This window comes from Siniperca chuatsi, linkage group LG13, assembly GCF_020085105.1.
Source record: "Siniperca chuatsi isolate FFG_IHB_CAS linkage group LG13, ASM2008510v1, whole genome shotgun sequence".
Lineage (NCBI taxonomy): Eukaryota > Metazoa > Chordata > Actinopteri > Centrarchiformes > Sinipercidae > Siniperca > Siniperca chuatsi.
Window position 1 is genome coordinate 4,155,819 of NC_058054.1, and position 12,228 is coordinate 4,168,046.

The 12,228-nt window shown below is 39.3% G+C and overlaps 1 protein-coding gene across 1 annotated transcript in view; it reads left to right on the top strand.

The window, feature by feature from the left end:
* The window catches only part of LOC122886633 (extended synaptotagmin-2-A-like), a 62,915-nt gene extending 51,557 nt beyond the window's left edge, over positions 1–11,358 (top strand). The window contains 11 exon segments of the mRNA XM_044219056.1: positions 340–402; positions 2,444–2,518; positions 3,572–3,658; positions 3,828–3,977; positions 4,418–4,869; positions 6,383–6,481; positions 6,579–6,612; positions 6,614–6,711; positions 6,859–6,964; positions 7,228–7,277; positions 8,096–11,358. Of these exon segments, the coding sequence (XP_044074991.1) occupies positions 340–402; positions 2,444–2,518; positions 3,572–3,658; positions 3,828–3,977; positions 4,418–4,869; positions 6,383–6,481; positions 6,579–6,612; positions 6,614–6,711; positions 6,859–6,964; positions 7,228–7,277; positions 8,096–8,141 (1,260 nt within the window). The 3' untranslated portion in view covers positions 8,142–11,358.
* Positions 11,359–12,228: the final 870 nt, after the last annotated feature.

Below are 12,228 nucleotides of genomic sequence, written 5' to 3' on the forward strand. Positions count from 1 at the left end.
ATAGTTTGTAATCAGTGTTGCAGTGTATCATTATGACTTGTTTTTTTACTTTAAAAATTTGCTATCAATATCAGCCTCATAAATCCAGTATTGGTCGGACTCTAGTTTTGACCTCATGTCCAGGTTTAATTGGGGAATGACATTAACCATGTGATCGTCCATGTTGTCTGTCTGTCTGTTTCTTTGTGTCCCAACATTTGGTGATGCTGGCGGTCCTGGTGTGTGCTGTCTTTCTCCTCATTCTCCTCCCTGCATGCCCCTCTTTTCCCTAATAACCTGCCGGTGTGTGTTTGTGTGTTGTTTGCTCTCTCCTGCCTTGTCCCTGGGGGAAAATCAAAGCACAATCCGTTAGAGTACAACCAAGCGGGGCTGAGGAAGGCCTCGGTCAGTAAGGCAATCAAGGTAACAACACGGTAACGAAGTACACCCATATCGCTCAGACACCCAGGAGGGATACAGAGGAACACTGACATATGCTCACACAGGCAGGCTTATGTACTCACACATTCAACTCATATTTACACTGTATGGCCAAAAGTATGCAGACACCCAAATATTCTGGTTTCAGTCTTGACACCAGATGTTGAACCCGGCTGCAGGGATTTGCTCCCATTCAGACACAAGAGCATCAGTGAGGCCCAACACTGATGTTGGGTGATCAGGTCTGGCTCACAGTCGGTGTCTTAGATCATCCCAAAGGTGTCGGATGGGGTTGAGGTCAGGGCTCTGTGAAGGCCAGTCAAATCCTTCAACAGCAAACTGGGAAAACCATTTCTTTCTGGAGCTGGTGGTCCGTGTACGTTCAGGCAGTTTGTTTTTTCGTTTGAAACCAGAAATGAAAAACAGAGCTGTTTTTCCTTTTTTGTTGTCAGAAGAGAAAACCACGTTTAAAAAACGGTCCAGTTTTTCCTTTTTGAACTGAAGAATGAAGAAAGGCAGACAGGCGACTATGCTATTAATATGTGAAACGGTGAACAATAATTTGGTAACACGTGGGGACCTCTGCTGGTCACTTTAGACAACACTATTTGGGAAGGACCACACAGGCTATTTCCACATATAATTAATTAGGCTATTAATTCACGCTACGCAGCTAAATAATATATCACACACTTTTTGGATAAAATATATTTCATATCTAAAAGAAAAGAACAAAATCATTTTTTATTTTATTCTGACAACAAAAAAGGAGGAAATGGCTCTGTTTTTCTGTTTTTGATTTAAAAATGGGGGGAAAAACTGCCTGAATGTACACTGTCATGTTGAAACAGGAAAAGGACAAACACAAACTGTTGACACACTATCATCTAAAATATCATTGAATGCTGTTGCATTAAGATTTCCTGTCACTGGAACTAAGGGACCTTGACCAAACCAGGAAAAACAGCCCCAGAACAAAAGTGTGCAGTGTCTGCATACCCTATAGTGTACACTGCAGTTTGAAGTAAGCACACAGATTAAGTCTTTAACAGCTGCATAAATACAGATGGCTGTAAGTAAGTAACAGTGCCACCAAATCCCTACATTTTCCTCACAGCTCTCTGTGACTATAAACCCTTGTTGGTTTTGGGAGAAAGTCTGGCGATTTTGGAACAATGTAGTGCACTATGAAAATATCAGGGAGTGTATCTTAAAGGTGTGAATATTCTCTCCTGCTGTGAAAAATTTCAAGCTCATTAAATTATACTCGAACAGAGTTAAAGCTCACTTGGTGATGTACCCAGCAGGGGGCGCTGCTGCATCATAGAAAACGGCTCTGTGGCCGATTTCACTTACTAGAACTGTACTTACTGACTGACTGTTGTTGTGAAATAATTAACAAACTCCACTAGTCATGTTTGTTGACTAAAACTGTGCACCGTGTCTAACAATGTGTTTTGTAGTACACTTACACCCAGCCTTTTAATTCTGAAACTTTTAATCGATCTTTTCATTTAAACTGATCTGGTGTTGTTTTCCAGACTTCCTGGTTTGGGGCCATAGAGACTTTTACCTGATGTACTTTACTGCTTAATCCCTTCCCATAAAAAGTAACACATTTTGTTGATAATGTGATAAGTAGCTATATCACATTCCCAAAATGACACTGCATGAGCTCAAAATGCGAATTTTGAATGCTCATTTTAGAAGTGACTAATGGTATGTTTAATAGCTTAATTTTAGGTAAAAAAAAAGATGCTAACAGTTTAGCTGAGCTAAATCTTGACAAAAGAAAGAGTTATAGACTCCATTTACTCTATCACTGCGTCTTTTTTAAAGAAATTCTTTGAACTGTAAATTGTAAATTGAACTGAAACAGTTTTTGTGTTTTCATAATGTTAAAAAAATACTTACTTTCTTAGAGTGAAATGCCAAATAAGTCATTAATGCTAGCAGAGTATGCTAACGCCTTGCTCGCCATCGCTCTTTCTTGATTGTAAAACCTGTTTTTCTTCTTCTGCAGTCCGGTAAAAAAGTGACCAGCGATCCCAGTCCATTTGTCCAGTTCACAGTGGGACACAAGTCCTTCGAGAGCAAGGTGAGACAAACATTCTCCACATTCATACCCACCACCATTAATTTGTTCAGTATAATCCTTATGAATCTTGTGTATCCTCTACTCTCAAAAAGCAATAGAACTACGGCCAATGTCACTTTTAGTTTTATTTTCAGAAATTCAGTTTGATCATTGATGATTTTCTCATCAGTTGAGATGAGAAAATCAATATAAATCTCATGTCTGTGTGTTAAGTACAAAGCAGGAGTCAGGACGTGGTTAGCCTAGCTTAGCATAAAGACCAGAGACATGGGGAAACAGCTACTGTAGCCTGGCTCTGTCAAAGGTTCAAAATTAGGCTACAAACACTAATTACCACTTTGTACCTTTTTTGTTTTAATCGTACAAAAACTGGAATGTAAAAAAAGTACATGCTGGTACTACGCTACTTTCTTAGCGAATAACACCCTGGTACAGTACAAATCCAATTTTGTTTATCTACAATTTTAATTAAAAAATAATATGTGTTCATCACTGAGCTTTAAAAAAGTTTATTGCCTGTGTTTTCACTTTGGGCAGAGCCAGGCTAGCTTTCTCCTCCCGCCTCCAGTCTTTATGCTAAGCTAGGCTAACTCCAGCTCTATGCTTAACACACAGACATGAGATTTATATTGATTTTCTCATCTCATTCTCCCAAAGAAAGAAAATAAAGCTATATCCTCAAATGTTAAACTATTTGAGAAAACTGTGGATTTACCCTCCACCCGCAGATTACATGTTGAAATTTTGAATTCACTTTGACTGAAAAAGTTGGTTAATTTGTTGCGAAATAATGGCGCCCATCATCCTAAAGCTAACATATTTCTACTGTAGTTGCTGAGTCTGTAGCCACAGCAACTAATCTGTGTTCAATCAGTCTTAACAAATTAGTAACTTAAATTTTGCAACCAGAATAACTTAAATTACATAGAAATGAGCAGTTTTGCAGTTGGCTGTAGTCTGTGACTGTCAGGGTGTGGTCTGGCTTGACTGTGCCTTGATATGTTCCCCTGTTTTCCCTTTTCTCTAACTCCTCTCTGTTGCGTCCCCTTCCAGATCAAATATAAGACCAATGAACCGGTGTGGGAAGAAACCTTCCCCTTCCTCATCCACAACCCCAAAAGCCAGGAGTTGGAGGTTGAGGTACAGAAGCTTCTTTAGTAACACCAGTATTATATTTGCTTAACTTTTGGTGGCTGATCATTTCACTGCCGCTCCACTCTCACGTTTATAAGCAGTTAAATCTGGGATGTGTGAGTTGTTACTGACATTATCCTGTCAGCTAATGTTTTTTGTACCCTTTGTGTTTTAGGTGAAGGATAAGAAACATGAGTGTTCGTTGGGGACGTTGAAACTGCCTCTGAGTTGCCTGCTGGAGGCGAAGGACATGACACTGAACCAGCGCTTCCCCCTGAAGAACTCCGGACCGAGCTGCACCCTCAAGATGAAGATGGCTCTGCGGGTAGGAGGACAACCTGCAGATGATGTTCTCTAAGTGATAGTGAAAAGAATTAGTCCTTTGTCGTGACATATTTTTATGAATGTCGCCTAAACTGATTTAGTTTTCTTTCGCTCCAGGACTTTAGAAGCTTTTTAAAATCCCAAATTGAGCAGTAAAGTGGTCCCTGTGGTTTGTCAGGCTCGTACACCTTTTACTGGAAAGCAGCTCAGCTGCATCACGAGACATCAGGATCAAACTTTGAATGGAGCAGAACTTTATTAGTTTATGAAACCTTTCTAGTTTTTTCTTGCCTGATTTTGGAAAAATCAGTTGTTCACACAGAACATGGATCTAGAAAAAGGCACGAATTAAAGATATGTCCGCTCTAAAATACAAAATGACAGTTGGTTGTGACCTCACTTCCCTCTTTCTCATTTTTCTCTGTATGTGACTAATTTCAGGTGTTGTACTTGGAAAAGAACACATCCTCAGAATCCAACCCGTCCTCCGTGCAGGTCCGCAAGGCCAGCTCCTCCAACCCCATCCCGCAGCCCCCCGTCTCCTCCGTCTCCTCTGATTCCCCCAAGCCTCCCTCCTCCACCTCCGACATCCCCCGCTCTGCCTCGGTGTCTGCCCAGGATCTGCTGAATCGGCGGAGGGAGGCCGATGAGCCCTTTAGGTCTCCAGGAAGCACAGACTTAGGGCTGGGTGGAGGAGGAGGAGGAGGAGGAGGAGGAGGAGGAGGAGGAGGTCACAGCCTGGCGGAGACTGGGAGGAGCACCTCCAACCTGGCCATCTCTGGTTCCCAGCAGTACCTGGCTGGAGGCAAGGAACCAACGCCCAGCATCGCATCGGACATCTCCAACCCCTACGCTGCTCAGGAGCTGCAGCTGAGACTCCAGCATCTGCAAAAGTATCTATTGATCAAAAATATATCACTTTATCTGTCCAACCAATGATCAAACTGTCTGTCTGACCGTGTATAGAACACATTTTTGTACGTCTTTATATCCATGGAAAATAGTTTTGTCTGATTGGCCGGCAGGTGTCCATTAAAATCTCAAACAGAGGTTTAACCACTCAAATCTGTGCACAGGATACGTGTATTAAACTGCAGGGAACCACAGGAACAACGCTTTACACTACCTTACCAGTTAACTCACCTGTGAAACCAACATAACTTTATCCCGACTTTCACACCAAAAGTGAAAGTGTGAGACTGCTATCATTTTCAAGGTGATTAATTTTAATAGTGATTGACCTTGAACTCCCATATACTGACCTCCAGGACGGGCATCTAATACCATTTCAGCATTGATAGGAGGGTTTAAGTTGTGCTAATTTCACTGTAGAATCCCAGAGTTAAATTAATTTTCTCTCTGATCCTACTGGGACTTTTAAATAGTAAAAATCTTGGGTAATGCTTTTCGTCATGCTCTTCATGATACACTCTACCTCGTGCAAACTGTGGAAGAAGGGGAGGGATACAGAAAGATTTTTAGAACCCGTTTGCCTGAAAAACATTAAAATTTCAATGTTTGATTATGTTTGTGGTGAACACAAAAAAGAAAAATTCAGTAAGATCCAGTAAGGTTGTCGTTATTCTATATTTATATATTGTCAACAAATCTCATGAAAAGACCAAAACCAACAATGTGTTATTCCATCTCTCAATACTTTCTGACTTCCCTACCCTGTCTGACTCGCAGCTCCAAACCCACTGGTTAAAATAAAGGCTCAGTAGTTTCCTAAAACAGCTGCTCACTGTAGTTTCTATCAAACGTTACTCAAACAGGAGTAAGAAGTGTATTTGTCGGGCACTATTTTCAGCGGCGGATGAATCCACATTTGGTGCTCTAGTGAGTATTTGGGGCAGCAGGATGGTGTGTGTGAGTCAAAATAAACTACAGTGTGTGTGTTCATGGTGATGAAGTAACATGTCACCCAGTGCAACAGCGTGGCTCACTGATATGTTTTTAATAGTTTTTGCATCAAATAACTAATTAGAACCAAACTTATCAGAAAAATTAACATTTGAACAAACATCAGTGTGATATGATCTACCTAAAATGACAGAAACCATCTTTGGGAAAAATGTATTTGATTGTTTAGTTTGGCTCATGTCCCATCCGCTAACATGGAGGGGGCGGGGTTTATGACCTATACTGCAGCGAGCCACCGGGGGGCGATCGAGATGTTTTGGCTTCACTTTGTTGGTTTGGGTCTTTTCATGGGATCTGTTGGTGAGAAGAAAAATACAGAATATCACCAGCCTTATCTTTTGAGGGGACATTTCTACAGATCTGAACATTTTACCTGACTGGCCTCCAGTTGTAACTGCACGCTTTCACACTACAATGAAAATACAGGCTTGAAAATGAGGTGCTGGTTTTGATGAGTTTATCTCTCTCTCTGTGTGTCTGTAGTGGTTCAGGCCCCAGTCATTTCCCGCTGGGTGAGGTCCAGCTGACAGTCAGACACAGCTCCCAGAGGAACAAACTCATCGTGGTCGTTCACGCCTGCAGGTGCGGACCAGTGAGACTTAGGGGTTTCTTCCAAAAAGACACTTTAGAAGTTGAACGTTTTCACTCTCAAGTAATATTCATTTGTTTTCTTCCACAGAAACCTGATAGCGTTCACTGACCATGGCTCAGATCCCTTACGTCCGCCTCTACCTGCTTCCTGACAAACGGAGGTCGGGCAGGAGGAAAACTCACACATTCAAGAAAACCCTCAACCCAATTTACGATCAGTCGTGAGTCTCACTCTTCTGCTTTCACTTGTATTGTTAGATAGCTTCAACTTTATTGTTAAACACAGTTTTGTTAGTTGTTGATTATTCAGTGGCTGAGTATAACTGTTGTAAATGTACTGTGGGCTCTTCCTCTCTCTGTCTGATCAGGTTTGAGTTCACTGTTTCCCTCGTGGAGCTCCACAGGCGGACTCTGGATGTTGCCGTGAAGAACGGTGGAGGTCTGCTCTCCAAACACAAAGGCCTTCTGGGAAAGGTACAGACCTTCACTGGACTGGCCGATAATAGGACAAAAGGGTCACTTCTTTCTAGAGTTCCTTGTTGCGTGATTCATTGTTATGGACTTAAATCTTGAGATCTGTCTGTGCATTTAGAAACTTAAAACATTTTTTAATTTACAAAAATATCTTCTAATATAGTTTATTAGTCTGGACATAATAAAATATTGTCATTTCATAATTTAAATGTATCAAGTCATTAATTCTGTCAGCGAAACAAACTGTTGCCTTTTCTCATCAGGTTCTGGTGGATTTGACCCACGAGGACATCAATAAGGGTTGGACACGATGGTTAGTCTTTGATCTCCCACTTTTCAAGTGTACTTGGGTCATTTATGAGGATCTCATAACACAACAATCAAGTGAAACAGCTCACACAAAGCTCACTTTTAATATATGATGTTAAGAAAACCGAATGTCTTTTAAAGGCATTCTTTGATACAGAAAATGCTTTTTTTGTGACCTTAGGTGACCTTTTTGATCATCATTATATAAAATACAAAATGACTTCTAATAAAATAAAAGATATTGTCACTTATGGATATCGATATCAAAATGTTATTATGTTGTTATTATTAAGTTATTAGTTGTTATATTTATGTGACCTAAATATGGAATTTTGGTAACATGATAACCGGTGTATTTATTTGTTTTTTTTGTATCATGTCATATCACATGACTTAAATTCCATACCAAGGTCATGTATTAACACACTCAACCATCTCCATAACAGCTGAGTAAATGTGGCTGTAAGCTCCCTAAGTAAATAATTTCTTTGTCAAAGTGCTATTTCCAAGGACAAGAATGAACTGTCAAGCTAAAAAAAAAAATATAGTGATATAGGTAGAATCAGTTTCCTCATGTTGTTGTCATGCTAAGATCTGCAGCTCCATGGCAACCTTTGAAGGATTTTTACAACTTCAGAGTCACTGTTTAAATGAAATATAGTGTAAATGAAGTACTTGTTTGCTAACAGTATCCCATGAAAAAGTTCTGGCACTGTAACTGAAACTGGTGTTGCAGTTTTCCAACTGAAACTGACTCGTTATGAACTCTGATTTTAATGAAACTGGTCCAAAATAAAACGCTCTTTCTTTCTCCTCCTGCAGGTATGAGCTGAGTGAAGATGGCCTGACGAAGCCTCACCAACTATAGACGGCAACGACAGGAACCATCATCATCATCATCATCATCATCAATCATCATATCACCACACTTCCACTTTAGAGACTTCCACTGAAGTCTACAGTACGACTTTTTTTTGTTTTTAATTTTCATTACTTGTAACGTACAAAAGGAAACAGAAAAGCAGCTTCTGACATTCATTTAATCACAGTCAATCATCAGTCGCAAGGCAGACCTCCCCTTTACGAAGTGAAAGGCTGATAGACTAAAGGGAGTATACAACATGTAGAATACTATATATTACATAATGTACTGCTGTGGAAGTCTATATTCCATATTTATAGGAGAAACTATAACAGCTTTAGGGGAAAACAATCTTTTTTTTTTTGCTGTTGCAGCAGTTTCCTGCCTCGAGTTTCGGTAAAGAATGGCGATGTACAAGTTTGTAAATATATACAATGATGCTGGTCAAAACAGACGCTATATTCTAGAGATAAGAGAGAGGTGTGGGCTCTTACTTGGCCAAATGATTGTTTGTAATTTTATTTGATTTGATTACATTTTTTTAATGAAAAACATTCTGCACAATGTGTCCGAAGCAGAGCAGGCGGGCGGTCGCAGGGGAAGGCGCCACCAAAGAGATGAGAAGTATTTATTGTTTTGGTAACGCAGCTGTACCCTGGCTTTATTCCACTGTAAGAATATGTGTATTAACCAAGTGAAATGAACTGCAAGTACACAAATATTGTGTTAAATATAATGCGAATACCAGTTTGTTTAGTTTGCTAATATAGTTTATACACCTGTTGTTACACTGAAATAAGGCCATTGTTAAGTGCTACCTGTTTGTTTTTCAAATATTTGCACATGTGTGTTTTATTAAAAAAAATAGAAATTAGAAAAATTAAAGTGTCAAGTTTGACATTTTGGCTTTCACTTTCTTGCTGAGAGTTAGATGAGAAGATACCACTCTCGTGTCTGTCAGCTACAGCCAGAGAGGATTAGCTTAGCTTAGCATAAAGACTTGAAACAGGGTGAAACAGCTAGCCTGGCTCTGTCTGAAGATAACGAAATCCGCCTACCCGCAACTCTGAAGCTCACTAATTTGTACGTTTGTTTAATCCGCACAAAACCGTAGTGTAACAACAACAAGTTGTGGTCTTACAGGGGGAGTTACTGTATGTACTGGACTGTTTCTTGGTGATGACAAGACTCCAGGAAGTCGCTCCACATCCGCCACATAACCTCAGTAAAACCACATTCTGTTCAACCTTCAGACGGAGCCAAGCTAGCTGTTTCCCCCTGTTTCCAGTCTTTATGCTAAGCTAAGCTAACTTAACCCTTTGCTGCCTTTTATATTTAAAGAGTGTTATTGATCTTCTCGTCCAACTGTTGGAAAGAAAGAGAAAATTTTCACAAAATGTTGAACTATTCCTTTTAGGTAATTCCTGCATTCAGCTGATTTTAAAATGAAGTGATTGAACTATCACCCACATTTTCTTCATTTATCTAAAGGCCACTCTGTAGAGAAGTTTAAAATTCTCCACTTTGGCTCCCTCCAGTGGTGGTATTAAGAAAAGTCGCTGACAGACAAACTGTAAATTCTTAAATGAATTCTCGTTATTTAGCTCAATGAGAGAACCAGACCTAATTTCCCGTTCCCCAGGTAATGCAAACGCAAACCTTCACGTTTACCTTTTGTTTTGATCAATTCAGTTGATAATGTATATTTCCTCATTAATAATTCCCACAGTACAACAGCAGAATCATGTCATACTCAATACTGTGATGCTCTGAATTCTTCCTCTCTCACAGAAATTCTGTTTTTATTCATTAATTAATTCAAATCATTCCACTTTGCAGTTTTTTTTCTCGATCAGTGTTGAGCTACCGTCAAGAAAACTCATCACTTCCTGCCAATTTTTCACATTAAGAGTGTTCCAGCTTTCCCTTGATTAGTAATCTTTCAATGTGAAACATCTGCAGTGGAAAAACTGGAATGAATAAGTGAGTGTGGACAGTATTTGTGATAAAAAAGAGAAACTGAGAGCAGCAGAGTGAGTATGACGTGACTGTGGAAATGTACATTATTATGCTGAAATCACCATGAGTTGTTGTAGTAGGCTACATTTAATTCCACCCCCCTCAATGTTTTTAATTGTTTTATTTTATCTGGCCTTTATTTGGACAGACAGTATTTACCACTTTTATATGAGAATTAACTGTTTACATACCTGCACAAACACTGAGGTAAATGGGCTGGAAGTATCACGAAGCCCACCTGGATTTCTACAAACGGAAACTTCTGAATGGTTTTATCACAGGAAATGTCTGCAAATGGTGGCTTTAAAAAGTGAGAACATTTGGACATTTTCTCACTAAGAAATTGAACGTTATGTCGAGAAGCTCACAGGAGGGTGTTTGTGTTTGTCATTCTTTTTGAGTTGTTCACATTTTGTTTATGAAACTACATTAGTCTTAACTTGTCACGAAGTGTCATTTTCAACACGTGTCTTATTTGTTGTTGAGTTACACACAAAATATGCGTAGCCTGTCGAAGACACAGGGCAGTGTTGAAAATGACATTTATCTATTTTTTTTTGTGTACATACACTTTTTTCACGCACATCATATTAAACACTGCTTTGACTTTACAGCACTTGCTCAGAAGGGATTTATATCAGTAACAAATCCACAGAATACATCATTCTTGGTATCAAACACATTCAATAAATGTTATGTTATCTATGTGGCCCCACAAAGCCAAAGAGCAGCAATTTTGTGTTGATACAGAGGAGGCTAATGTGACCTTTGACCTTCAAAACACAAATAGACTTTTGTTGTGTTTGCATCACGCATCGAGAAAGTATTTTACATATATGTCTAAACTGTGCCGTTCTGCATTTTATGTCTTTTAATGTTTTTTTATTTGTGTTTCCCAGCTGCCCTCTTTGTCTTGTTTTATTATTATATGTTTTATTTTGTAAGAATCAAAACGTTTGTCTGTAAGTCATTGGATTTGAGAGCTATGCCTCTGGGATGGACTCTGTCCTCTGAAAGGCGGTTTGTCTTCTCCGTCTTCTTAATTTATCTTGTGCCTTAAAATTCATACCCAGAGATATTTACATGTATAAAAAGAACCGACAAAATGCTACAACAGTTTCCCATGTTTCAGACTGTCTCCTAAATGTATTTTAAAACAAATAAAGAGCTTTAGCTGGCTATAGCAGCATGAAGCTGTACAGCACTGTGGCTTCTGACCGTTGTTTTTATATTTATCACTGCAGAGGCTTTAAGGTGGCGCAAGTATTGCTCACCCCTATTTGTGCCTCAACTCCAACACATTAAATCATCTGACCAATAAATTGCAGGGATTTATTTTTTTTAAATGAGTGTAAAATTAAACACTTGAAAAGAAATACAGAAGAAGAAAGAAAACAATGAGTTCTCCACAAAGAGTTCTGAGCTAACATAAATCCACTGTTTCCATGCAATCTGTCACTGCCAAATAGCAAGGGTGCCCTCTAGTGATCACATCTAAAATAGCTTAATGCACCACTGGGTGGCGTTATATCACCATTTTAGTGCAGTGACCAGCTTTAAATTTTTAAAATCCCATCATTTTAATCCTTCATGAAGCTCATATCGTTTCTACCTAAAGGCAAAGCAGCTAAAAGTTCGCTAACAGGAACATTATCAGTTTCAGGAGCAGATCAGTAGGTTTTTTATAAATATTTCCCTGTGCAGATTATTATTTTGTCAAGCATGAGCCTGCAACCTGCACACAGTAAATCAGGGGTTAAATCGATGGTTCTCAACCACTTCAGCTTGTGATCCCTTAAAAGAAGCTTTGTCTCCTTAAGAGCCCTCATCACAGACTACATGTCAACTAGCAGTGGTCAAAGAGTGACTTTTCCTTCTCACATTGTTTTATTTGAATACTTTTTAGCAGCCTGGAGATGTAAAATTATCCAATAATTCACATTAAAGAAGCAAAGATTAGAAAAACGTCAGAGAAAAAAAAAACAGTTTTATTTACATTTCTGGTGGCCATGTTTCACAAATGATTGTTTCTTGGAAGTCGCAGATACATTTGCGAGGCCTGCAGGGCTCTCGC